General features: G+C 59.4%; 1 protein-coding gene across 1 annotated transcript in view; it reads right to left on the reverse strand.

Annotated features, from left to right (window-relative positions):
• Nucleotides 1-167: 167 nt before the first annotated feature.
• The window catches only part of PTPRS (protein tyrosine phosphatase receptor type S), a 100,663-nt gene continuing 73,214 nt past the window's right edge, over nt 168-27,616 (reverse strand). The window contains 27 exon segments of the mRNA XM_070415882.1: nt 168-1,335; nt 1,919-2,054; nt 2,213-2,367; nt 4,728-4,853; nt 4,944-5,070; nt 6,106-6,284; nt 6,426-6,711; nt 7,309-7,463; nt 10,340-10,459; nt 10,549-10,724; nt 11,275-11,398; nt 11,478-11,575; nt 12,595-12,642; nt 13,841-13,953; nt 14,167-14,178; nt 14,636-14,793; nt 15,234-15,449; nt 15,553-15,646; nt 16,256-16,509; nt 16,847-16,944; nt 17,355-17,963; nt 19,446-19,563; nt 21,662-21,688; nt 21,840-22,033; nt 23,163-23,175; nt 23,177-23,296; nt 23,298-23,470. Of these exon segments, the coding sequence (XP_070271983.1) occupies nt 1,267-1,335; nt 1,919-2,054; nt 2,213-2,367; nt 4,728-4,853; nt 4,944-5,070; nt 6,106-6,284; nt 6,426-6,711; nt 7,309-7,463; nt 10,340-10,459; nt 10,549-10,724; nt 11,275-11,398; nt 11,478-11,575; nt 12,595-12,642; nt 13,841-13,953; nt 14,167-14,178; nt 14,636-14,793; nt 15,234-15,449; nt 15,553-15,646; nt 16,256-16,509; nt 16,847-16,944; nt 17,355-17,963; nt 19,446-19,563; nt 21,662-21,688; nt 21,840-22,033; nt 23,163-23,175; nt 23,177-23,296; nt 23,298-23,470 (3,998 nt within the window). The 3' untranslated portion in view covers nt 168-1,266.

The raw sequence follows: 27,616 nt of genomic DNA on the forward strand, positions 1-27,616 counted from the left end.
AGCCCCTTAGACACCGTGTCATCTTGGACCAGCAACACCACCTCTCTGGGCCCCGCCCCTCATGGGACTGTCACACGACGGAATGAGAATACAGCTTCCCAGGCCCCGGCCAGCCCCGGGACAAGACGGGACAGACGGGGGCACGACAAAGATGCCACCACGGCGGGTTCAGACGATCTTCCTTTAATACAAAGTTGATATATCTACATACACAGAGGTGGGAAAACCACCCAGCTGCTTCCGTTTGAATAAACAGTGTCGAGAGCAACGGCAGATCTGCTCTTGTACAAAGAGGAAAACTCACTTGCTCAGGGGTGGGGGATACCGTCCTTTCTGCTTTTGCCCCAAAACTGCCCCATAGTCCCAGGGGGGAAGGCTCCCTGAACGGGGGCAGCACGCAGCCTCTCTGTCCCCGAAAAGGCAGGACCTCCCGTTTGGTTCGTTCCTCCTCCTCGGGCGCGAGGGGTGGGAGGTTCGGGCTGCAGTGCCCACCCCTCCACCGCCCACCCTCAGAACTGTCCTTGATATGTCTGAGAATTTAATCATTAAACAAAAAGAGAGAAGGAAAAAAAAAAAACAGGAGCAAAAGGACATCCTATTGTTGAGTGAGGCGGGGCTCCTGATGGTAGGAAAAAGGAAGAAGCCGCCACGGACCAGCTGTCGGGCGCGCGCTGGCGGACGCAGCGGCCACACAACAACGTTTCCCACTGTGAAAAAACAGACTGTGAAGGTAACAGGAATAAGCAAGGTTTTTCTTTTTAAATTCATTGACTGCAAGTCACTTTTTTTTTTCAGTTTGTTTCTTCTTTTTAAAAAAAATGGGAAAAAAATACGCTATTTAAAAAAAAGAAAATGTCACTGGATAGTTACACGGAGAAAAGAAAGCTGAATTCTGCCCTCCCAGCCCGGCGCCCCCAGAGTGCAGGGCTGGAAGGCTACCTGGGGGGGACGCGGGGTCAAGTTCACGGCCCCTGCCCTCCTCTGGTTCTGGGGAGAACCCCCATTTGCTCACCACCCCCCCCACCCCCCACCCCGGAATCGCTCATTTTGGAATCGGAAGGAAACGAGGAATGTGGCAAGTATTTGAAGGCGGCGGCCGGTGCCAGGGAGGTTGCTGGGGGCCGCATGGGGGGGCTCGAGGGGCCGCGTCATTCCCAGAGACCGTGTAGAAATGCTGCCGCCGCCGGGGGTCCAGGCCTCCCGGGCCCCACCCGGCTCGGGCAGAGGCGTCTGGAGCCGTTGGAGTTCGGCCGGGCGACCATGGCTTTAGGTTGCATAGTGGTCAAAGCTTCCCAGGTACTCCAGGGCGGCCTGGTAACAGAACTGGTACTCGTCCTGCGGGGGCAACGGGCTCAGTCAGGGCTCCCCTGCTCCAACGCCTTCCCGGGCTCCCCAGGGCCCCCGGGCCGCCACCCTCCTCAGCCTGCGTGTGTCCCTTGTAGGAGCTGACTCTCCATCCGAACGCCCTCCCCAGTCTCCGCCCAAAGGTCATGTACATCCTTTAAGACTTGGCTGCTCAGCCGCCCCCGCCACCTGCCCCTTCAGGCTGGGAGTCTGACTCTGGCTGTCTCTCCAGCAGAGTTTGGGGACATTGTGAAAAGGCCCAACGGGACACGGTTACAGGGAAGACCCTCCCCACTCGAGGTCTCCCCGTCGGGGTGCGCTGGGATGTTAGAGTCCGCAGCCTGTCCTGGGGTCCTGGCTGAGCCGTAAACTTGCTGCGGCTCTGGGACTAGAATGGGCCCCTTCTTGGCTCTGGACTCCAATCTGCTCTTGTGCCGAGAGTTGACGAGCCCCTTCCAGCCCAAAGCAGGAGGCCGTGAGGGCCACCCATTCACAACGAGCCCACCTCCCAGAGGAGGGAACTGAGGCTCGGGAGACAGTTTCCAGCCGGGGCGTCTCCCCGCCCCTGCCTCACCTCCGTCTGCACCATGGCCGGCCTCTGGGTCCGCAGCATCTTCACCGTCTGGAAGATGTCCACCACGCCTTCGTACCGCATCCGCTCCAGCACGATGCTGAGCGTGATAAAGACGCCGGTCCTGCCCACGCCAGCACTGTGGGGGGAAGGGCAGCTCAGGGCAGGGGCGCTGGGGCCCCCAGCTCCCCAGGCACGGAAGTAGCTCAGACCAGACCACCCGAGGCTGTTGGTTATCCTCCTCAGGCCTCAGTTTCCCCGGCCAGAACATGGGCTGGGGCCCGGGGAGCAGCGCACCTGCAGTGGACGGAGATGGGGCCGTCCTGGCCGAACTGCTCCTTGGTCTTGTGCACTTGGCCGATGAAGTCGATGAAGCCCTCCCCCGACTTGGGCACGCCCTGCTCCGGCCAGTCCGTGAACTGGAACTGCCGGACGGTCCGCGACTGGCCGTCCTGGAGAGGAGGAGAGCCCCATCTCGCTATTGAGGTGCGTGGAGGCAGGTCCGTTTCCCGTCCCATCCCCCGCCCTTCCCCGCCCGCCCTGAGGACTAACGCACCATCTTCCACCGAGATGCTCCAGTCTCACTGCCAGCAACACCTTCCTCCACATCTGTGTCACCATCCAATGACACCATCTCCCATGGACACTGTCCACTCCCCACCGCCCAGCGGCTCCTCCCTCCACATCTCCATCCCAGCCTCCACAAGCAGAGGACATCCAGCACCTCCCCGCCCAGCCATCCCCCTCCGCACCACCCACCCCACCCACCTCCATGTCCTCTGGCTCCGAGCACCTCCCCGCCCGGCCATCCCCCTCCTGCACCACCCACCCCACCCACCTCACCCGCCTCCATGTCCTCTGGCTCCGAGCACCTCCCCACACCATCGTCTCTCATCCTTCACCACCCACCGGCGCCACCTTCCACCATCCATGCTCCAACTCCTCACTTCCTGCCCGAGCTGTCCCGCCCCCCCCGCCCCCCCCCCCCCCCCCCCCAGATGACAGCAGCCCCTCCCTTAGCTGCAGTTTCGGTTTCCACGCTTTCAGGTACCCGCAGTCAACTAGGGTCCAAAATAGGAATTGCTTATTTAAATAACTGGCATTTCCCAGTTAGTAAGTGTTAGATGGTGCGACACTGCAGAGTGTGATGAACCTCACCCCCTTGCTCTGTCCTGCCTGGTCCGGGGCATCCCTTGGCCCGGTGTGTCCGCGCTGTATGCGCTCCGCCCGTCAGTCGCTTAGCGGCCGGCTTGGTCATCAGATCCACTGTGGCGGCACCGACTGCGGCACCGCAGAGCTCACGTTCCGGTGACCCAAGTCTGACTTCACGTGGCCCCAAAGCCACTCACATAGCTTTTGTTACAGTATCTTGTTAGAGCCGTTCTACTTTATCACTAGTGTTTGTTAGCTACCGTTGTTAATCTCTTCCTGCGTCTCATTTATAAATCAGACATTGCAGCTGGCACGTAGGTATGAGGAAACCGTCGTATATCCAGGGCTCAGTACGAGCTACAGGCTCAGGCTTCCCCTGTGGTCTTGGAGCACATCCCCCCAGGTCAGTGGGGCCCCCGTGCTCCCCACCCTCTATCACCTAAGGGCACCACCAACCCCTCCTGTCTCACCCCCACGGGCGACTGTCCATCCCTGACCACCAGTGACGTCACCTTCCACTGCCGTTCCCCTCCCCACCGCCCAGTCATCCTTCCCTCCAACCCGGCCTCCCTACACCAGCAGCGCCGCCCGCGTCTTCACTCTGCCACCCTCCATTCTTCACGACCCAACAGCACCATTTCCCACAGCCCACCCTTCGCGGGGTCACCCTGGAGGGGACCACCTTCCACTGACCTTCTCTCACCGCCTCACCTGGCACCGGCCTTCTCCAGCCCCATCCTCCTCCGTCTGTACCCTGCACAGCACTGTCTACTGCACTGACCGCTCATCATTCTTGACTTTTAGAGCCATTTCCCATCGATTTTCTTCTCCATCATCACCCGCCTCCCCGCCCGGCTGTTCTCCGATCTCCCTCCGTCCGTTGCTGATAACACGTCACCCTCACGGCCACGCTCTCCATCCCGTTCTCCACACGTTCCATCCTCCGGTCCCTTCTTCCTCCCAGCAGCACCGTCCCTGTTTGCCCTCCTCCCCGCCCAACAGTACAACCTTCCACTGATTCTCCAACCACATCCCACCAACCCACTGGCCCCATCTTAACCACCAGCAGCACCAGCACCACCAGCACCAGCACCACCAGCACCACGACCAACAATGCTGCTCCTTCAACCAGGCTTCGCCAGCCACTGGCAGCCCCCGCCTGCCCTTTGCCAGCCCCCAACCCCCGCCCCTGCCAACACCCCCTCTGCCTTGTCATTTCTCCCAACCGGGTGGTGCCAACTCCCAGCACCGAGTCCCGTGGTTCACCACCCGTTCCCATCCCACAGCCCCAGCTCCACCCCAGCACCAGCTATAGCAGATCGCCCACCCGGCTCTCAGCCCCTCACACTCTCCACAGGCTGCTGCTTCTGGGGGACACCCCCTCACTCCCTTTCACATGATCCCCTGGGCCGTGTTCCCTAGTGAGTGGGTCCCACAGGCTCAAATGGGGACACCATGGGTCAGCACAGGGGCACGGTTCTCTTCCACCCACCTGGCGACAGAAGCCATTGGTCAGCTCACTTTTTCCTCCCGACCCCCATGCCTATTCCTGTCCCGGGCCTTTGCTTCTACCCCCAACTGGGACGCCGTCTCCAGACCACAGGGCAACAGTGAGCTCAGCCTGGGTCTGGTCCCTGCCGCCAACCCGTCCCCCACTCACCCGGGCGTCCGTGACCTTGAATTCCCGCAGGATGTACTGTGGCATGTTGTACTCCGCCATTGGATCCACCACAAAGTACTGGTAGCGGGCGGAGCGCTCGGCCGGCCAGTACTGGTGACATTTTTCCTGTCGAGGGGATGGCGTCAGTGGCCAGCCCTGTCCGGGTGCCGCCGGGCCCCGCCCCGCCCCGCCCCGCCCTCCGCGCCCCCCGCGTACCCGGCCCATCTCCCGCAGCTTGGTGAGCATCACCACGATGGTGGAGTTGTTCTCCCACAGCATGCGCCAGAAGTCCTCCGTGGTCTCCGCCAGCGGCCCCTGCGTGGCGATGTAGGCCTTCTGCTGCCTGCGGGGGCGGGGGGGGTGAGTCCAGGCTGGTGGGGGGCCCCGGGCCGAGGCCTGGCACTGGCCTGATGCTCCCGATGGGTCAGGAGCAGAGCAGGACCTCGGCAGCCTCACGTGCCCGCCTCCTTGGGACGGGCTGACCAGTGGGCCGTCTCCCCGTCTGACTCGGCCCTCCCCGTCACCCCCATTTCACACACAGGACAGCCATCAGCCTCGGGACACATTCCAGCTCGCAGAACTGCCCGCTGACCTCCCTGCCTGCCCGCTGACCTCCCTGCCTGCCCGCTGACCTCCCTGCCTGCCCGCGCCACCTCCCTCGAGTGCCAGTGAGCTACTTGGGCGTTTACACAGTCCAAGTCCTCTCTCCCTGCCAGGCCTGGCACAGTGGTGCCTTCTGCCCAGACAACCTCCTTTGGCCACAGTTTCTCAGTGTCAGCAGTTCTGACTTTCAAGGCTGGCTCACTCTGTGATGGGCACTGTTCTGGGCAAAATCCCTGGCCCCCACCCACTATATGCCAGTGGTAGCCACCTCTCCCCTCCGCACGTACTCAAATCACGACAGTCAAAAACGTCCTTAGCCCAGCCTGTGTGGCTCAGTGGCTGACCCTCAACCTATGAACCAGGAGGTCAGGGTTCGATTCCTGGTCAGGGCACATGCCCAGGTTGCATTTGGGCTCGACCCCCGGGGGGGGGACATGCAGGGGGCAGCCAATCAATGATCCTCTCTCATCATCGACGTTTCTCTCTCCTAAATCCATACAAGTTTACATGTTTTTAAAAAGTCCCTAGATTTGGCCACATTTCCCCTGGGGGACAGAATTGCTCAGACAGAACCGCGGGTGTAAAAGGGAAGACGGACCCCGTTATGGACGGCAGCCCTCAGCCAACAGCCTGGACGACGCCCTCCCTCCACCTCAGCTGTGCCTGGCGAGGCGGGCAGTGTCTGTGCCGCTTCGACTCCCAAGCGAGAACGGAGGCCCCTGGGGACCAGGCTGGGACCCTCTGGGGCCCGGTGTCGCCGGGCGCAGGCGGGTACCTGTAGCCATCGATGAAGCTGGCGTTGATGTAGTCGGAGCCCTCCACGCCCCGGATGGGCTGCAGGCAGACCCGCGTGCTCTCGTACGGCATGATGTTGACCAGGCGGTTCTTGAACTTGTTACAAGGCAGATTGGCACTGATGAAGCGGGAGGTGTGGGCTTTGGAGTTGGCCAGCCGCTGGGGGGCGAGGAGGCGGGGCTGGCATCAGAACAGCCTCCAGCCCGAGCCCCGAGGGCACACGGTCGCAGGGATCACCACCCCACACCTGTCCCCATCGCTGGGGGTGCTGTCAGTCTCCGCTCCTCGGCCCCTTCCCACCTTGAACTCGAGCTCCATGCCGGTGACGTGCTCGCCGGGCTCCACCTGGGCCAGCTTCTGGATGTAGGCGTAGAGGCTGCGGGCGGGCACCTCTGTGTTGCCGCAGCCCACGGCCTCCAGCAGGGCCTCGTGGATGAAGCTGTACTGGTCCTCGGTCTGCACCATGTAGTTGCGCTGGGACCGCATGAGCGTCACGTGGCCGTACACGTCCACCGTCTTCTCCGGCTTGATGCGCTCCAGCATGGCGTCGATGACGATGAAGCAGCCCGTGCGGCCCACCCCGGCGCTGCGGGGACAGGGTGGCGACCAGGGTCCTCAGGAGAGGGGAGAGCGAGCAGGGCGCGCAGGTGGGAGCGGGGTGAAGGTGGGAGCGGGGGGCGAGGGTGGGGGCGCAGGTGGGAGCGGGGTGAAGGTGGGAGCGGGGGGCGAGGGTGGGGGCACGGGTGGGAGCGGGGGGCGAGGGTGGGGGCACGGGTGGGAGCGGGGGGCGAGGGTGGGGGCGCGGGTGGGAGCGGGGTGCAGGTGGGAGCGGGGGGCGAGGGTGGGGGCGCGGGTGGGAGCGGGGTGAAGGTGGGAGCGGGGGGCGAGGGTGGGGGCGCGGGTGGGAGCAGAGGGGCGAGGGTGGGACCGTGGGGGGGGGGAGTGGGTGGGAGCGGGTGGGAGCAGGGGGCGCGGGTGGGAGCGGGGTACAGGTGGGAGTGGGGGGTGCAGGTGGGAGCGGGGTGAAGGTGGGAGCGGGGGGCGAGGGTGGGGGCGCGGGTGGGAGCGGGGTGCAGGTGGGAGTGGGGGGCGTGGGTGGGAACGGGGGGCGGGTGGGAGCGGGGTGCAGGTGGGAGTTGGGGGTGCAGGTGGGAGCAGGGCGCAGGGACGGGGACCCGCCTACCTGCAGTGGACCACGACGGGGCCGGCATCGGGGGGGTTGCAGGTCTTGACTCTCCGTAGGAAAGCCAGGAATGGGGTTGGGTACTCGGGCACCCCGTGGTCCGGCCACGCTGTGAACTGGAACTGGCGGACTTCACGCTTCTCGCTGGAGCCGTTCTGGGAGCCACAGGGACACGCCTGTGTCACCACAGCCCACTCCCACACGCCTCCGACCCCTGCGCCCATGTCTGGCTCGGGGGGCAGCTGCCCCGACACAGAGGGGTCCCCACAGGAAAGCTTCATGTCTGTCTCACACGACTGGGCCACCACTGTGCCCCCACTTTCTCCCTCCACCTGCTCCCGCCATCTCAGCTGGTGGTGTCCCATCCTTCCAGGTGCTCTGACCACAACTTCAATGTCACCCTCGACGTGACTCCCTTTCTACACCCAACATACCGGCCAACACTATCACTGCCTTCAAAGTCTATCCCAAACCCGCCCACTTCTCACCCCCTCATGGCAGTCACCACGGCCCTCCCCATTGCCATCCTGGCCCCTCCAGTCTTCCGGTGCCACCCCCCCGCCCCAGAAGCCAGAGAGCGCCTGTGAGCATGGGTCAGGTCCCGTACCTCCTGTGCCGACAGCCCTCGAGGGCTCCCACCTCCCTTGGGGTAAAAGCCCAAGTCCCCCCCATGCCCTGCACAACCTTCCCCCATCCCCTCCCTGTCCTCAACTCCTCTCTCTCCCCACTGTTCACTCAGCCCCAGCCACATGGCCTTCTCACTGTCCTTCCAACACGCCAGGCACAGTCCTGCCCCAGGGCCTTTGCATTAGCTGTGCCCTCTGCCTGGAATGCTATTTCCCCACATCTCATGGCTCCCTTCCTCACTTCCTCCGGGTCCCCCAGTACACATTCTATTCCTCTCCTCTCCTTTATTTTAACCCTACACATGAGATTTCGTCATGTTTGGACCTTGGTCTCAGAGGGGTTTTTGTGAACTTGACCTCCCCTCCCCCAAAGGCAAGAGAAGTAAAAGAAAAATATAAACGAATGGGACTGCGTCAAGCAAAAAAGCTTCAGCACAGCAAGAGAAACCATCAACAAAACAAACAGGCAACCAACTAAATGGGAGAACATATTTGCAAGTGATATTCCAACACAGGGCTAATATCCAAAATATATAAAGAATTCATACAACTCAACAACCACAAAACAACCTGATTAAAAATGGGCAGAGGACCTGAAGAATTTCCCAAGACATACAGATGCCCAACTTCACTAGCTACCAGGGAAATATAAATCCAAACCACAAGGAGGTACCACCTCACACCTGTCAAAATGGCTATTACCAACAAGACAAGTCCTAACAAGTGTTGGAGAAAAGGGAACCCTCACTCACAGCCGGTGGGAACGCAAACTGGCACAGCCACTGTGGAAAACACTATGGAGGCTCCTCAAAAATGAACACTGACCCATCTGGCCCAGCAATCCCTCTCCTGGGAATCTACCTGAAAAACTTGACAACACACACAAAGATCTATGTACCCCTACGCTCCCTGCGACATTAGTCATGGTGGCCAAGGCACGGAGACAACCGCAGTGTCCTCCGAAGGATGAACGGGTACAGAGGACGTGGTCCGTACACACAGTGGAATGCTACTCAGCCAAAAGCAAAGACAAAATACTGCCATTGGTGACAACGTGAATGGACCTTGAGAAGATTATGCTACGTGGAGTCAGTCAGACGGGAAAGAACAGGAAGCAACACATGAACAAACTCTTAAGTACAGGCAACGAAATGGTGGTTCCCAAAGGGGAAAAGGGGTGGGGGACAAGGATAAAGGGGGTCAAATCACAGCGACAGGAGGCGACTGGACTTGGTGGTGAGCACACAATGGAGAACAGAGATGTCATATTACCCAGACAGACGCCCTAACCCAGTGGTTCTCAAACTTCCTAATGCCAGGACCCTTCAATACAGCTCCTCATGTTGTGGTGACCCCCAACCATAAAATTATTTTTGTTGCTACTTCATAACTGTAATTTTGCTACTGTTATGAATCGTCATGTAAATATCTGATATGCAGGATGTATTTTCATTGTTACAAATTGAACATAATTAAAGCATAGTGATTAATCACAAAAACAATATGTAATTATATATGTGTTTTCCGATGGTCTTAGGCGACCCCTGTGAAAGGGTCGTTCGAGCCCCAAAGGGGTCGCGACCCACAGGTGGAGAACCGCTGCCCTAAATGTATTATCAACCAACGCCAATACATTTAATAAGAAAAGATCTATTATTTGCATGTCTTTTGTCAGTGTCTTGTCCACTAGACTGAGCCCCACAAGGTCAGGATATTCCTTCTGTCTTGGTCCCTGCTGTGTCCTGGTGCCGGGTCAGGGCCTGACACCCACAGCAAGTGCTGGGCGTGTGTGAATGAGCTAAGAATCCTCACTGCCTCCTCCGGTCCACCCACTCAGCTCTCTGATGCTCGGGCCAGGCCTGTGCTCAATGCTGAGAGAGGACCTGACTGAGGAGGGAGGATCGTGGTGCTGGTAAGCACCTCCTCTCCCCTTCACGACAGTCTCCCCTCTGGATGGCAGGCTGCTGCAATGGCGAACCACCGATGTAGGACAGGTGGAACTGCGTTACGGCGAGCAGCCTCCAGGTAAACACTTATCTAAGGTTACCTTTGGCCCAGCCCTGACTGCCCAAGGCCTGCAGGTCCCTCCAGCTCGGTCCTACCCCAGACTTAAGCTCCCTTACGGGCAGGGCTTAGCCTCTGCCAGGACCCGTCCCAGGCCCAGGAGGATAACAGAGTCACTGCTCAACTGGGTTCTGCTGGTTTTGTCCTCTTGCTGTGGCCAGGGACACGAGGTGCCCCACTCCGAGCCTCAGCTTCCCCATCCATAAAATGGGCTTCATGAGAATGTGGTCAGCCTGGGTCAATGGGCAGAAGCTGGGCCCATCTTCCTCCTCTGCCTCCCCGCCCGCCCCCCCCCCCCCCGCCCCATCCTCCCCCTGCAGCCTCCAGCCTGGCCTGCCTACCTTGTGCAGGGAGAAGGTCCGCACGCAGAACGTGGCCAGCTCGATGGTGTCCAGCAGCGTCACCTGGATGAAGCCGTAGGTCTCCGTGCCCCTGTTGGGCCAGTACTGATCACATTTGATCTGTGCCGGAAAGGAGAATGGAGGTGAGTGTGAGCCTGGGCTGGCTGGGGACTCTGGGGGGCAGGGTGGGGACGGGGTCCAGGCCTCACCCGCGATTTCTCCTCTAGCCGGGTCATCATGACGATGGTGGCCGACCGCTGCTCCCACACCATGCGCCAGAAGTCCCCGAAGGTCTCGGGCAGCGGCCCCTGCGTGGCGATGTACGCATTCTGCCGTCGGTAGCCGTCCACATAGTTGGCGTTGATGTAATCGCTGCCCACGATGCCTACGGCCCGGGCGAGAAGCCGGAGATCAGTGGGGGTGCCCCGTCCTTTCAGGCTGGCTCCATGAGCCCAACTGGAAGCCCTCTCGGAGCGCCCCGGTCTGTCCCCCAGGAAATCGTGGGCACGGACGCTGGGATCCCACCTCAGCACTGCTGCCATGTGGGGCCGTCCTGGGCACGGCAGGGCGTGGAGCAGCATCCCCGGCCCCACCCCCTAGCCGTCACAAGCAACCCCCTCCTCCAACCTGGGACCACAGAAATGCCCCCAGACACTGCCCTCCGTCCCTGGGTGGCAGAGGGGCTCCAGTTGAGTGGAGTGATGTGGAGTGGCCAGTGGAAACACGTAAGGGATAGCAGCCATCACTTAAATACACAGCTAACAATCCCCCGTGGTTTCTGGTGCTGGACCAGGCCTGAGCCCAGAGTCAGGCTTCTTCCCCCCGCACCACCCCTAGCTTGTGTACGCTGGCCTGCTGCGTCTCCTGGAGGCGGGGCGGGGACTGTGGGCACTCTGGGGGGGAGGAGGGCAGGATGGCCTGGGACCGCGTGCTACCTTCGATGGGCTGGAGGATGACGCGGGAGTGGTCGTAGGCAATGACGTTGGCGTAGCGGTTCTTGGGCTTGTTCACTTCCAGGTTGGAATGCTCCCACGTGAACTGCTGGCCTGGGTCAATGGACTGCGGGAAGGGGAGGTGGGGGTGTCAGGTGGCCATCGGGGGGCCTGGGGGGGGGGACTGGGTGGAGGGTTCAGCTCACCTCGTACTCCTGGGAGAGCTTGAGGCTGTCATTAGCCTTGAGGCGCTCCGTGTGCTCCGCCATGTCCGAGATGGGGATGGGCGGGTGGCTAAGCATGCCTGCGGGGAGAGCAGACCCCGCGGGGCGGGCGGGTCATGGGGGGCCAGCCCGAGGCCGGGGTGGGGGTGCTCTACAGTGTGAGTCTGCAATGGACGAGCTGTGGTTAGAGGGCCTGGCGGGTGCGGGGACCCTGGCCCGAGGGTCTGAGCGGAGCAGCAGGGGCTGCAGCCCGGGCCACACCCGGCAGCCCTGCTCACATGGTCCTCCCGCTCTGTCCCCACCCAGCCGGGGGAGGGTGCCCTGGAGGACTTCAGGCTCCTGGTGCCTCGCGGCAGGAAGCAGGCGGGTGACACAGAAATGGAGAAGCAATGGCAGCTGGCTGGCCTCTCTGTTCCCCGGGGTGGGAGACACACTCCTTTCTTCCCGCTGGGGTCCGGGGCCGACCAGTCCTCTGCCAGGAGAGCTGAGGGCCTGCAGGCAGTGTCTCCGCCGGCCGGGGCAGGCACTGCGCCCTCACTCTGCGGCCCGTGTCCTCATCCTGTACACGGATCGGTGACAGCCCTGATCTTCGAGCCCCTGGGGGGTGGGTGGTGCCTGGAGGGAGTGGGGTGGGCCTGGCTCTTTCTTCCTGGTATCTGGGTCTGCCAGACCCGTCTCCACGCCCCGGCCAGCGCTCCCTGTGCGCTCACCCTCGCGCTCTGCAGCTACGTCAAACGGGTCAAGCGTTGCCAGGCCGGCTGGTGAACAACTGTTGTTCTGGTGGGGGCCCCCAGGGGTCTCCAAGAGCACCCCCCATGGAGTTTGAGGCTGGTGCCCACTTGCCTGGCGGCTCTCCCTGCCTGTCACGGGGGCGGGCTCTTGTTCTTCCGTTCGTATGTGCCTCACCTACGTCCCTGCCCCCACCCCGCACACAGGCACCACCAGCACGCTAAGGGCACAGTGGGCCGGACCCCTTCCCCCTGAAGCCAGCGCAGGACAGGTGGGCAGAGAGAGGTGGCGGGATGGAGAAACCAAAGATGAAAACAAACGAGGGGCGGGTGGGGAAGGGAGCCGAGAACAGAAAGACACAGGAACTAACTTTCAAAGTGAAACCCCGGCTCCCTGAGGGGGCTGCTGAGGCCTGAATCTGCAGAAACAGCAAACAATAAATAAATGAAAACACGCGGGGCGCTGCCTCCCCCACCCCGTGCTGGGTGCACGCACACGGCTGCCGACAGACGCAGGGCCGAGCACGCCAGCCGAGAGGGACACGCGCTGCGGCCCGACCCCGGACCCGGGGCAGCGGCTGCTTCCGCCGCCCGGTGTTTAGCCACGACTCTGGGAGGGTCCCACAGTTTTAGTTTCTTCCGTCAACGTCACCCACACCCCTCTGGCCCTGGGTCCCCGTGTGGGCCACTGCGGGGTTTGCAGAAGGCAGGATGGTGAGGGAGAACTGAGGGTGGAGGAAGGACAGGGGCCGACGCCATGAACTTTAAGAGGACGTCAGCCATCGGTTAAACACACAAATTTGAAACCCTCATTGGGATGGAAACAACTGCCACAGGAGAGAGGAGAAGGGAGTAGTTAGAGGTGCCGCATGCGACCTTCCGAGACTCCTACGGAGGGCGGCAGCCATCAGTTAAATATGTTTAAAATCTCTGGTTGGATGGAAACCGAGTTAATATGGGCCAGTTCAGAAACAGAAAGCAGATTCCAGAGCGCAGGTAGCGGGAATGAGGGAACCACGTTAGGAACAGCCACCGTCAGTTACATGAAAAACCCCTTGTTTGGTTAGAAGCAGCTGGCACGAGCCCGGTCAGAAGGAGGAGGCGGGAGTGCGTGGTTCCTGTACGTGAAGACGATCACGGACAAGACTGATTCAGCTTCCCACCGGGCGTGGAGGTGACCTAAGCGGCACCTTACTCATCTACAGGGAGCTGTTGGGAGGCAGACGGCGCACGGGCATCTGTGGCGTGGAGGGGAGATGCGGGCCGTGTGGGAGGTGTAATTAGTGTCTTGCTAGGGGCACATCCCAGGGAGTGTGGGAAAAGGCCAAGTGGTCTTCAGACTAGAGGTGTGAACAGAAGCAGAGCGCTTTCTGCCAGAAGAAAGGAGGAGGGCTCTGTGGTTTAACACGTCCGTTAAGCTCCCCACAGAGGACAGCAAAAGCCTCGTTTGGTTGTAAAGCAGAACCGACCCGTGAGAGTTCCAAGCCTGGCACAGGTAGGAAGCTGGGGATCGGGAACTTGCTGCACCGAGCACAGTGTGGCGAGGCCGGGAGGGTCGCCGCAGGCAGCGCCCTCTCCCCAGGCAGTGCTGTCCTGGCACCTGGGGGAAGCACATACCTGGGGTCTGGAAGTTGATGCGCCTCATTTCCACGGGGTCCTTGGGGTGGTGGGGGGCGAGGTCGGCGTTGTTCAGCAGGCATTTGGTGCGGGGCTCCGAGTCCTTGCGTTTACTTTGGAGGAGAGAGAAGAATCGGTGAGTGCCGGCATGTGCCCACAGGCGTGTATGCACGTGTGAACACACTCCGGGCCCTGTGTATACACACGACTGGGGTTCCCAGGGTCATGCGTACACACGTGTGCAACTATAGGAGCAGCCAGGCCCCCCCCCACCATCCCCCCTCCTCAGCCTCCCTGGGCCTCTTGAGGGGAGGGCCAGTTCTTACCTGTCAGGTTTGCTGCTCCCCAAGCAGGCACAGGAGAGGAGGGAAAGACGACAGGTGAGGGTGCTGGCCACATGGGCCTGCTTGGTAACAGCGGGTGGCTTTCCTAACCTCTGAGCCTCGGTCTCACCCAGGAAACGGCTCATCCTGGTTGCGGGGCCACCACCCTCCCTGTCCAAGCTGAGACGGGCCCACGCGGCCGCTACGAGCACTATTGCCATTAAACTGGACTGACAGCCTCTGCCCCACACCTTCCCCCGCAGGGGACTGTGCGGCCTAAGAGGAGTCAAGCCTCGGGCCGGTGTGAACCCGTCCTGCCGGGCTGCGTGACTGTGACCAAGCAGCTTAACCTCTGGGCTCGGGTTCCCCACCGATACCACTGTGGACTCCCGTGACGATCTTCTGAGATGACCCCCCCAGACACCCTCCTTTTCCGGGAACCCCTTCTGTCCAGGGGAGTGCGGGGCCTCACTTCTTGTAGAGCAGGATGGCAATAACGATGCAGATGATGAAGACCACGGCCAGCACCGGCCCGATCACCCAGATGAGCCCCTCCTCGCCGTCCACGATGGGCTGGGGGTCCGGGTTGTCCAACTGGAAGGGCTCTGAGAAGGGACTGGCGGCGAACGTCTGCGCACGCAGGTGGAGAGGACCTCCATCAGCGCCCCTCCTCCTCAGAGCCAGACGCGCCTTCCTCCACACACCCCGATCCCCCTCCCAGGCTCCCCACCCGCCTCGCTCCTGAGAACCCTGGCCCTTGCCAACCTGGCACCCCCATCCCCGCCTGCCACTCTCAACTCCTTTCCGTTCCTCTTGCGCCTCCAGACCTTTGCACATGCAGATCCTGGGGTGCCCTTTCTGGCTGAACTCCTACCCATCCAGCCAAAGCCCCGATTCCCAAGTTCCTTCCTCTAAAACGCCTTCCTCTTGGCATTCCCCGGACTTCAAGTCCTTCCCTGGGGGGAGGATCGGTGTCTGGCTCCGAGGTCAGGGCCGGGGGCTGAGGCCGAGTTGGGGCCGGCCTCACTCAGCGGGCGTGGCTGGGAGGGGCGGACACCGTGAGGACTCACAGGCTCGCTCTTCTGCAGCACGGCGAGCACGAAGAGGACATAGCGGTGGCCGGGCTCCAGGCCTCTGTTGTCGAAGCCGCCGTACTGCTTCTGGTCCCCGGGCTGGAAGGTGGGGGGCAGCACGGAGAAGCGAGCCGCGATGTAGGGCCGGGGCGCCTCGAGCTGGCGCGAGTGCCGCAGGCTGCGCCTCTGCAGCCGGGAGATGTCCTGGATGAGCTACGGAAACAGAGGCGTGGGCTGCTCAGGGCCGGCTGGGATCCCCGGGGCTCAGGGCGGCTGGGACGTGTCCGCCCCGCGCAGGCTGGGCCCTGGCCCTCACCTCCTCCAGGTCCATGTCCTCCGGGCTGCCCAGCGGGGTCAGGAACTGGCCACCGCGAGACTTGCGCAGCGGCACCATCACAATGAAGTAGTTCCTGTCACGAGAGGAGCGTCAGAGGGGTGCTGTCTGTAGGCCTACCGGACAGAGCTGCCCTCCGGGGGCCGAGTGGGGAATCTCCCTTTCTGAATCTCCCTTCTGCTCCTACAATGGGGCCTATTGCCCTACAGCCCCAGCCATGTTTGAACCTCCAGGCCATCGATCACACTGACTTCTGCCTACAAAGCCTTTCCCGCGCAGTTGTATTTCTTGAATTCCTACGCACCCTTCAAAGCCCCAGCTTCCACGCCCACACATTTTTGGAGCCTTTAATTCTCCTCTGCCCCTTACTGCCACACCCAGGGGCTGAGAGTCTGTGCAGAGTGGCCTCCCCACCAATCTGGGAACCCAAAACCAGTAGGTCAGGCACACAGGGTGTCAGAAGATGTTGGAGAAGCAGACACAGGCCAGTTAGTGACTCTTCCTGTGGGAAGCACGGGACCTCCGTGGGGACCACACAGGCGGGCCTGGCGGAACCCCCATCCTATAAACACCACCCCAACACGCCTCGGCTCCAGCCTAGCCCCAACCCTGGCTGAGGAACGGAGGCTCGGGAAGGTCAGGTGGCTGGCTAACGGGGGCGAGGGGCCCTGGGACGTCGGCATACTGGACAGGCACGGGGCTCTGGCCGTCGGGAAGATACACCATGATGAAGCCGTCGGTGTTGGGCTTGGGGGCCACGCTGGGCTTGCCGCTGAGCAGGTTGAAGGCAGTCCAGGCCGTGACCGTCTGCTGGAGGCCGCCCAGGCTGCTGCCGCGGTTGGTCAGCACGAAGTTGTAGAAGGTGTGGGGCTTGAGGTGCGTGATGAGCTTTTTGGTGGTACGGCCATCCACGTCCAGGGTGAGCCCGTTGTACTGGATCTGTGGGCCGGGCCTGGCTCAGTGGGGTCTGGGCTGACCTCCGCCCCCGACGAAACCTAGATCCCAGCTGAGCCCTCACCCCAGGCTTAGCCCCAATCCTTACTGAGCCCTAATCCCAGATTAAACTTCAATCCCAGCTGAGTCCCAACTTTGAGACCTAATCCCAGAGTGAACCCCAATCCCAGACGGAGCCTCAATCCCCAGTGAAGCCCAATCCCACTCAGCCCCGAGTCCAGCTAAACCCCAACACCACCCCAACAAGCCCCAACTCCAGACCTGGCCCCCGCCCCGGCCACGCTCTAAACCGGACCCGCCCACCCGCCTGCTGGGGCCACACCTTGTAGGGTGTGGGCGAGTTGTAGTTGTCGGGGAACTCCCAGCTGAGCAGGACCGACGTCTTCATGATCATCTTCACCTTGAAGTTCTTGGGCGAGACTACCAGGCAGCAGCCCAGCGGGAGAGAGCAGAAGAGAAGCCCGGTAAGTGCCAGGAGGGCCGGGGGGCGGGTGGGGTGGGGCGGCCCAGGCATTCCCTGTTGCCCGCTGTGCCCGTGGCCTTCCTGCCTGGCCCTGGCCCGGCCCTGCCTGGCCCTGTCCCAAGACCCTGCTGGGGGAGACGGCGCGGCTGCAGAGAGAAGGCAGAGGAGAAGAGGGGTGGGGGATGGTGGTGCCACCGAGGCACGTCCCACCTTTGCCAACGCCAGAGCCTCGGGGTCCAGACTCGCCTCGAGCATCACGAGGAAGCAGAAAAGTGACCACTTACCTGGCGGGGGAGAGGGAGGGGGCTGGGGTGGGGGTGGGCACAAGGCCCGGTCCGGCTCTGGTGCGGGGTCTCCGCGCGCCTACCTTGGTCCCGCAGGAACGTCCGGTAGCGGACAGGGGGGCTGTATGGGCCGGGGCCCCGGCGCGTGTGGGCCCGCACTTGGAGGTCATAGGCCGTGTCGGGCTTGAGGCCCTGCAGCGTGAGCACGTTCTCAGCACCCGGCTCGGCCGCTGCCAGCAGCTCAGTCTCGCGGGCGGGGCCCGGGGCACCGGCCTCCCGGACCGCCACCGTGTACTTGACGATGGCCCCGTTGCGCTCCGCAGGCACGGGCGGCAGCCAGCGCAGCAGGACGGTGCCGGCCGAGGCGTTGCCAGCCGCCTCGAGGATCTGCGGGTGGCCGCGGGGCGTGTCCTCCGGGATGCTCAGGACCTCCGCCGCCTCCTCGCCCAGGCCACCTCGGCTGCGGGCTGCCAGCCGGAACACATAGGTGGCCCCCTTGTGCACGCCTGACGCTGTGTAGTGGTCCTCGGTGGGCAGGAACTCCAGCGTGGCCAGGGGTGACGAGTCCTCTCGGCCGAACTGCAGGCGGTAGCCCAGTACCTGGTCCTCGGTGGTGCCAGCTGGGGGCTCCCAGCGTGCCAGCAGGCTGCCCTCGGGGGTCTGCTGCACCGACAGGGTGGGGCGGCCCAGCACTGTGGGGACAGGGCCAGCATCAGTGACTGCCTGCCTGCCAGGGAGCACGGTGTAGGGCTGCAGTTTTAAAAAGTGGGTCTGAGAGAGGCCTCACTGAGAAACGATGAGGTGAAGAAGGCAGGTAGGGAGCCGCAGGGAGGTCTAGGAGGAACAGTGTTCCAGGCAGAGGGAACAGCAGTGCAAAGGCCCTGAGGCAGGCCTGTGCTGGGTGAGGGTAAGGAACAGCAAGGAGACCCCAATAAAGGAAAACACCCACAGACGTCGCAGTGGCCTCATCTCTGTATCTGCTCCTTTCGTCAGGAAGCCAGACATTTCTTGCCTTGTTCACTTGCCCCTCGCTGGTACCTGATTAATACCCATGGGACACAGCAGTGCCCAAATCCTGCACATGCCGTATGGTTTTCACAGTCTGAGTAGCAATGAGTGAGCCAAGAGAGGTTTGGGGTCAGGCAGAGAAGGGGGAAAGCTGGGCTCTGCAAAGGAAACCAAGCTTCCCCCACTGCAGGACTTATCAGGACCTTTAATGGACTGTGCTATGAGCACTCACAGTGTCTGCAGTGGGCTCGGCTTAGCAAGCACAGCTCTAATGCAATGTCCCTGAGAGACCACAGGAGGCTCCTCGGAGGAGGTGACATGGGCACTGGACCCTGGAGGCTATACAGACTAACCAGGCTCAGGAAACAGCATGCGCAGGGCTGTCAGCAATGCAGAGAGGGGCTGTGTCTGGCCTGAATGTCAGACTGTGTGGTCAGAGGTGTACGAGTGTCCCGGAGAGAGGAAGGGTGTGGGGAGTGGGATGGAGGCCTTTCTACTGTTCTCAAACACACTCCGAGCCTTTGCCTGGGATGTGCCCTCTGCCTGGGACATCTCCCCCTTACATTTCACAGCCACGACTCTCTCCTCACTCAGCTCAATGCTGGCTGGGGCAAAAACAGAACCTTGGGGCTGATGGGAGGAGCCAGAAGGGGAAACTGAGGCAGGGCTGCCAGGAGAGGTGGCTTCCTGGGGTAGCTGGAGCGATGAGGCCACCACCCCCAAATGACAGGGGATCAGAGTGATGACGGAGGAATGACAGGGTGCTGGGGGCCCCAGAAGAGGCATCGGACCAAGACTGTGGGATAGGGGCGGGGTGGGGAAGGCTCCTGGATGAGGTAGAAACGAAGCAACAACCTAAAGGATGGGAGGAGACAGCCAGGAAGAGGGAGTCTGAGCAGAGGGAGCAGCCGGGTAAAGCCAGGAGGATGAGGGCGTTAGTGGTGGCTGTTAACTATCTGCATCTGGATGGAGCCAAGTAGCTAAGGAAGAGGGTGATGACGAGGAGATGGGGTTGGGCCTTGCTGGGCCCCGAATGCCCCCTTGAGCAGCCCCCACCCCAATTGCTCTGGCGGCTCCCCCTGCCCAGCACATCCTTTCCCCACATGGGCTCAAGAACACTGCAGGGACTCCGGGGGCAAAGGAGCCATGGGGGAGGGGTCTCATACCTGCTCCCTTGGTCACTACCACCTTGGGTTTGCTGCGAGCGCCATCGCCTTTCATAGTGTAGGCGGCTACAGTGATGGAGTAGGTGGTCTCAGGCTGCAGGTTTGTGATGACCATCTCCTGCAGGCAGGGGTAGGGTCAGTGAGGCAAGCAGGGTGAGACCAGCCCTGTCCACCCTCCTTCCAGGGCTGGGCTCAAACAAGGTGGACGTGGGGCCTGGTCCTCAGACAAAGACGTGCACACAACCTCATGCAGAGGCCCCGACAGGGAGCAGGTCCATGCTGAGATGGGCACACGCAGCCGCACTGAACAGGGAGTTGCCCCTGCCCTAGTAATCAGGCTCCCACCCCATCCCCAGGGTCTGTCATTGCAGCAGCCACCAGAGGGTGCCTGTGAGCATCTGAGTAGGTCCCATCCCTCCTCTGCCCACAGCTCTCTAGGTTTCCCACCTCCCTTGGGGTAAAATCCCAAGTCTTCCCTACGGCCTAGAAGGCCCTGCAATCCCTGCCATATCTCCTCCCTGCTCTCACCTCCTTCTGTTCCCCTCACCCACTCCGCTCCAGCTACAAGGACCTCCTTACTGCTCCTCCAACATGCCAGCCCCGGCCCTGCCACAGGACCTTTGCACAGGCTCTTCCCTGCCTCCACTACGACCATTGGTGTGCTGGAATTTCCTATACCAGCTCACGAGAGCCAATATTCAAATGTTCAGGAATTTTGTGAGCCAGTTATTAAACCCAGCCAATACTAAAAAGTAAATTATGTAAAATTACAATTAAATAAAAATAAATAAAAATTTTAAAAGCACAAAGGTATTAAATACTCAATACCCCCCTCCTAATCATTCTACTATGTTTACCACTAGGCTATTGGGTCACTTGTCCCTTGTGGTAGAAAACTATGCAACAACGAGCCCCTGCACATCTAGCTGCAGCTTGAAACTGACATGGTGGGAGTATTTACGCCAAATGCTACAGATCAGGGCGGCCCCACCCACCCATCTGGAGAGCTGACATTTACACCACTGTCTACACTTGCCTCCACCAGCGCTGTAACTACACACATATTTGTATCTCTTTCCCATTACATCCCTCTCCCACACTGGACTGTGACCCCAGGGAGGGCAGGCTCAGGGCTCTGTCATTTCTGCAGCACCTCTCTCAGGATCTAGCCTACAGTAGGCGCTCCGTCAATGACTGCGTGTTCAACCAATGCCAGAGCACCCTGCTTGCACACACACCCATGAACACCATCACACACGTGTCCATGTCCCCACACATGCACACCACAAACACGTCCAGCATGCCTGGGAGTTCAGGGGGGTCTCCAGGTCAAGAGCATGGGCGGGGGTGGGGGGGGGGGGGTGGGCAGAGATGCATGAACAGAGGGTCTCCTGCCCCTGAGCCTCACATTTAGACCCTCCCAGGGCCTTGGGCGGGGGGGGGGGGGGGGGGGGCGCGAGGGGGGGGGGGCGCTGAACTTCCCTATGGAAGGAGGTAGGGCCAGTGTCAATTTGGCATCAGACCTGGGGCTCTCAGAAGAGCCTGTGGCCTCCATATGAAAGGCAGGAAGATAGCCCAGAGAGGCGGCGACTGGCCCGAAGTCACACAGCAACCCCAGCCGGGCCCAGGGCCTCCGGAACAAGCTCGGAAGGATGAAGACGGTGGCGCTACAGGCCTCCTTTCTAACCCTGGGCCCCTGCCCCTGCCCTCACTCAAGGGCCAGAATGAAATGGACACTCGGAACGGAGAGAGGAAGTTCTAGGTCAGGGGAGCCTGTGGCAGGTGATAGAAGGGTCAGGCCGGGCTGGGAAGTGACCCGGCTCTGGTCTGGGTCCGACAGGAAGGTGGTGGGGTGGAGGAGTGGGTGGGCACCGTAGGAAAGGCATCCCAGGCCTCAGAACGGCTTGTGCAAATGGAGAGGACTGCAAGTGGGGTGTGTGTGTGTGTAACTGGGATCTAGGGGCCACCCGGGTAAGAAGGGTAAGGGATGACCTCTGTCTTGTGTCCAGGTCACCCCTCTGGGGTCCCCCGCAGGTGCCCCTGGGGCTGCTGGGCCCATTTGCCCGATGTGAGAACAGACTACTAGCTCCAAGGGGGGTGCATCGGGGACCCAGGGGAGGAGACCCTTTGACAAGGGGCGTGCAGGGTGGGTGTCACAGAACAGCAAGGCACGGCCCGCGGGAAGAGCACGCCAGTGGCCAGAGGGCACTACTTACATATTCGGCCGTGTCATCCGTCTCCCACTGAGCGTGGGAGGAGGCGGCAGGGGAGAGAGGAGGAGATGAGCGGGGCGGCCAGAGAGAGAAGCAGCGAGAGGGCAGGAGCACGGGGGTGGGGCCCATCCCCACCGCCCTGGAAGCCACCCTCCCAGGCCCTGCCCAGAGCCCCGCCCACCTGGGCATCAGCCAGCATGATGTCCTTGATGCGCGGTGGCCCCCGGGCCTCGGCGCCCTCCATGCGCACGTAGTGGACCTGGTAGCCGCGGATCTGGCCATGCTGCCGGCCTGGCAAGGGCGAGCGCCACAGCACGCGGATGGCCGTGGCGTTGAGCGCCTCCGCCTCCACCTTCCGCGGCGGCGCGCTGGGCACTGGCAGGGGGAGGAGGGAAGCAGGAACGAAGGGGAGGGTGGGGGGTGCCGTTACTGGGGCGCCCGGCCCTGCCCCGGGCAGCTGCCCGATGCCGGGGTGACAAGTGGCTGCTGATTAACTGGGCGCCCTAAGCACACACCACCATTTACAGATGGGCAACTGCGCAGCCCCAGTGCCCACAGCTACCTCCCAGGCCACATGACACGAGAGGGCACCCACGCCTCGTTCTAAGGACCTAGGCACGCTCCACCATCCTCACAGCATGCCCCCACAGAGCGGCTCTTTTCTCATTTACAGATGGGGAACCTGAGGCCCAGAAAGTGGATTCCATGCTCACAGGCTTAGAAAGAGGCCAAGCAGGGTCTGAACCCAGGCAGTGCGGCCCCCACTGGGCACTGGGGCTCCTTCTCAGCCAGCCCCCAGATCAGAGCCTGACCGCCCCCCCGTCCCCCCCCCATGAAGAGCTGCTTCGTCTCTTTCCCAAGCTTCCGACACAATGCGGCCCGTGGCTCGGAAAGCAAACCGGGTTCAAAGGGGCTCGGTTTGACTGGGGCAGCTCCTCGCTTCATTGAGCCCCAGGCCCTCGGCATCCCTCTCACTTTGCAGCTTAAAACTTTCCACCTCGCACCTGGCCGCGGCAGGATACTGACACCCCAGAATTTGACCAACGGCACGAATCAGTCTCTCTGTCTCCCAGTAGTTGCTGGTTAAATGTTATCAGCACACAGTCAGCCTACTCTTAGGTAGGATGGGTCAGACCCAGGAAGCCGCAGATCCTGGCTTATCCCAAGAGAAGTCTCAATGGTGGGTATTTGGGGTGAGGGACCATAGATTTTTTGCAAGTGCTACTTGCTGCTTCTTACACTTGGGTTCCACGGTTTCGACCACTGGACCAAGTGGCGGGGGTGCCAGCTCAACTTTCCAGGCACAAGGCTCAGGGAGCCAATGGTGCCCAAAGGTCTAGAGCAGAGAGTTCCCAGCCAAGGAACCCAGGGTTTCTCGGGGTGAGAGCTTGCTTCGCGTCTCCCTCTCGTGACAGTGGCTTCTACCTCTTGGCCACCAGCCAGCCGGCTCCCGGGCGGGGTGGACTGGGGCCTGCAGGGGTCCCCAGGCCAGGGCGGTGCTTACCGTCCTCGTCGGTTGCGGATGACCACGGGCGAGCTCTCGGGCCCTGGTCCCACCTCTGTGTGAGCGACAGTCGTGATGCGGTACTCCGTCCACTTGTCCAGTGCCTCCAGCAGGATCTGAGTGGTGGTCGGGGGGGATGCCGTTCACCTCCTTGGGTTGCGGGTCCTCCGAGCCCAGCGGTCGGTAGCGGACGCTATAGCTCACCAGGGCCCCGTTGTGTGTTTCCGGCGGTGGCGGGCGCCAACTTACCAAAATGGCCGTGGAGCGTGTGCTGACACACTTAACATCTTGAGGGGGGGCAGACGGTTCTATTGGAGGGGGAAGAACGTGGGGGTGGGGAAGGGAGCGGGATGGGCAGGGAGGGGGCGGGGAAACAAAAGATGGGAAAGAGAAAATAAAAAAGAAGATGATAACAAACAAAACAGGACCAAAGCAAAGAGAAGTGAACCCAAAAGAAGCGGGTGTCAACCAAAGGTGAGATGGGGGGTGGGGGTGGGGGGTGGGGCTGGGAGGGCTGGCCAAGAACACTGCACTCACTCGCGTGACTGAACCTATCTGACACATAGTAGGTCTTAGGTAGTGGGCCGCCACAGTCCCTGTGGAGCACACATGCGTGTGCCAGGCATTGTGATGAGAGGAGCAGCCATAAAAGCCCCATTTATTGGGTACACACTATGTGTCAGGCACCATGCCAAGTAGAATAGCAACAAAAGCCCCATTTCCTAGGCACCTACTGTGTGCCAGGCATGGTGCCAAGGGCTTCACAGAATAACAGCAAAAGCATCTGTTTATTGCCTTGGCCAGGGGGCTCAATTGGTTGGAACATTGTACACCAAAAAGGTTGTGGGTTTGATTCCCAGTTAGGATATATACCTAGGTTGCAGGTTCGATTGATGCTTCTCTCTCACATCAACCCCTCCCCCCCGCCTTCCTTTCTCTCTAAAATCAATAAAAACATATCCTCGGATGAGGATTTAAAAAACAACCTATTTACTGAATCCCTATATTATACCAAGCTCCATGCCAAGTGCTTCATAGAATAGTAAATGTACCTTTTAAAAATATGTTTTTATTGATTTCAGAGAGAGGAAAGGAGAGGAAGAGACAGAAAAATCAATGACGAGAATCATCAATTGGCTGCCTCCTGCCCGTCCCCTCCTGGGGATCCAGCCCACAACCTACTGTATGTCAGGCACTATGCTGCGGGCTTTATCCATGTGCCCTGACTGGGAATCAAACCGTGACCCCCCGGTTCATGGGTCAATGCTAAACACTTAGCCACATCGGCCAGGCTAAATGTACTTTTTAATCAAACACCTACTATGTGCTAGATATTGTGCCAGAGGTACAGCAATAAAAGCCCCATTTTCTGAGCACCTGCTATGCGCCAGCCACCATACCAAGTGGAAAGCAATAAAGTCCCATTTATTAGGTAACTACTATGTGCCAAGGGCTTCATAGAATAATGGTAAAATGTTTATGAACACCTACTGTGTTGCTAGGCACTGTGCCAGAAGAATAGCAAAAGCTCCATTTATTTGGTACCTATTGTGTGCCAGGGATGGGATAACAGTAAACACATTAATTTACTGAACACCTACTGTGTATCAGAGGAACAGCAATAAAAGTCCCATTTATTAGACACCAATTGTGTGCTAGGCACCTATGGTGCTAAGAGCTTCATCAGATAACAGTAAATGCATTTATTTATTGAATACCAACTGTGTGCCAGGGGGATACCACTGCCAGGGAATAACAATAAAAGCCCTATTTATTGAGCACTTACAGTGTGGCAGCCACCGTGCCAAGTGGAAAAGCAATAAAAGCCCTATTAAGGGCCTTGGCCAGTATGGCTCAGTTGGTTGGAGTGTCATCCCGTACACCAAAAGGTCTCGGGTTCGATTCCCAATCAGCGCACATGCCCAGGCTGTAGTTCAATCCTTGGTCAGGGTGCATGTGGGAGGCAACCTATCAATGCTTCACTCTTACATCCATGTTTCTTTCTCTCTTTTTCCCTTCTCCTTTCCTCTCCCTAAAATCAATAAGAGCATGTCCTCGAGTGAGAATAATAATAATAAAAAAAAGATCCATTAGGTAATTACTATGTGCCAAACACCATGCCACGGGCTTCACAGAGTGATAGTAAAATACTTATTTATTGAACACCTACTGTGTGCCAGGTACTATGCTAGGTAATAGCAATACAAGCCACATTTATTGGGCATCCACTATGTGCTAGGCTAGAGCTTCATAGGATAATAGTAAGCACATTTACTGAACACCTACTGTATGCCAGGAGAATAATACTGCCAGGGAACAGCAGTAAAAGCCCTATTTCCATTTATTGGGTACCTACTATGTGCTAGGCATGGTGCTAAGTGCTTTATAGGTTAACAGTAAAAGCATCTATTTACTGAACACCTGTTCTACCAGAGACTCTAGAGCAGCGGTTCTCAACCTGTGGGTCGCGACCCCTTTGGGGTCAAACGACCCTTTCACAGGGGTCGCCTAAGACCATCGGAAAACACATATATAATTACATGTTGTTTTTGTGATTGATCACTATGCTTTAATTATGTTCAATTTGTAACAATGAAAATACATCCTGCATATCAGATATTTACATTACGATTCATAACAGTAGCAAAATTACAGTTATGAAGTAGCAACGAAAGTAATTTTATGGTTGAGGTCACCACAACATGAGGAACTGTATTAAAGGGTCGCGACATTAGGAAGTTTGAGAACCACTGCTCTAGAGGCTACCCCCATGGCTTACATCAACCAATGATGCCAATATCTTGAGCAAACTATTGTGTGCCAGTTAGCATGCCAAGGACTATACCAGAGTAATGCAAGTGCCTACTGTGTTGATCCTAGGTTCAGGGCTTTATAGAGAACACAGCCCATATTTAGCACCTACTGTGTGCCAAGGTCTTCATAGATCAGAGTTCTGTTTTGAGCCCCTACTGTGCATCTGGCACTACACTAAGCATTACAGATCAACAATAAGTCTTATTTACTGAGCACCTACTATGGGCTGGACATCATAATAGCCCTCTAAAGATAAAAATAGCAGTTGCCTTTTATGCAGCACCTACTGTGTGCCAGGCATTGTGCTAGGAGGTTAATTGAAAAAAGTACAATTCCCTTATATTAAACACTTACCATGTGCTAGGCACTGTACTAAGGGCCTTGTAAAACATTAATAGTTCTCACTTCTTAGGCACGTACTGTGTGCCAAGAACTGTGTTAATGCAGTAACAGTGTTAGTCCTCATACATAAAGTACCTACTGTATGCTGAGGGCTTTATTGGATAACAGTAGTAGTTCCCATGTATTAAGCACACCTACTGTGTGCCAGACACTATGCCAAGGGCCTTATATAAAAACTAGAGGCCGGTGCATGAAATTCATGCACTGGGGGACGGGGGGGGGGGGGGGGGGGGGGCGACGACGACGACGACGACGACGACGACAGGTGTCCTCAGCCCCAGCCTGCACCTTCTCCAATCTGGGACCCCTTGGGGGATGTCCGACTGTCGGTTTAGGCCTGATCCCTGTCGGACATCCCTTTCACAATCCAGGACTGCTGGCTCCCAACCACTCGCCTGCCTGCCTGCCCCTAACTGCTTCTGCCTGCCTGCCTGCCTGCCTGCCCCTAACTGCTTCTGCCTGCCTGCCTGCCTGATCACCCCCTAACCACTCCCCTGCCAGCCTGATCGACGCCTAACTGCTCCCCTGCCGGCCATCTTGTGGCTGTGGGCGCCGCCATCTTTGAGCGCGGGCAGTCAATTACCATATTCTCTCCTATTGGCTGTGGGCACCACCATATTTAAGGGCAGGGCAGTCAATTGCCATATTCCCTCCTTATTGGCTGTGGGCGCCGCCACCTGTGAGGGTGGGGCAGTCAATTAGCATATTCCCTCCTTATTGGCTGTGGGCGCCGCCATCTTTGAGGGTGGGGCAGGCAATTGCCATATTCCCTCCTTATTGGCTGTGGGTGCCGCCATCTGTGAGGGTGGGGCAGTCAATTAGCATATTCCCTCCTTATTGGCTGTGGGCACCACCATCTTTGTGATGGCACGAGGGTCAATTAGCATATTCCCTCTTTATTAGATAGGATGGTAATAGTTCTTATTGAGCGCCATCTATTTGTACACATGATGCCACGGGTTTTGCAGATAATAACTCCATGTTTTGAGCAAAATCTGTGCACCAGCACCATGTTAGACCCTTTCAGACTGACAATGGCTCCCATCTGAGCACCTACTTTGTGCCTAGTGCCAGGCCAACCTCTTTTAAGAAAGTACCACTTATTGAGCACTGATTGTATGCCAGACATTGTGTCAAACAAAAGCTTTGCAGAATAATAGTCACCTCCATGTTTTGAGTACCTATTGTGCACCTGGCATGAGGTTAACCTTGTGACAAACTGCTAATACCGTCCATTC

This window comes from Myotis yumanensis, unplaced genomic scaffold, assembly GCF_028538775.1.
Source record: "Myotis yumanensis isolate MYYU_CA2020_CCGP unplaced genomic scaffold, mMyoYum1.0.hap1 SCAF_5, whole genome shotgun sequence".
Classification (NCBI taxonomy): domain Eukaryota; kingdom Metazoa; phylum Chordata; class Mammalia; order Chiroptera; family Vespertilionidae; genus Myotis; species Myotis yumanensis.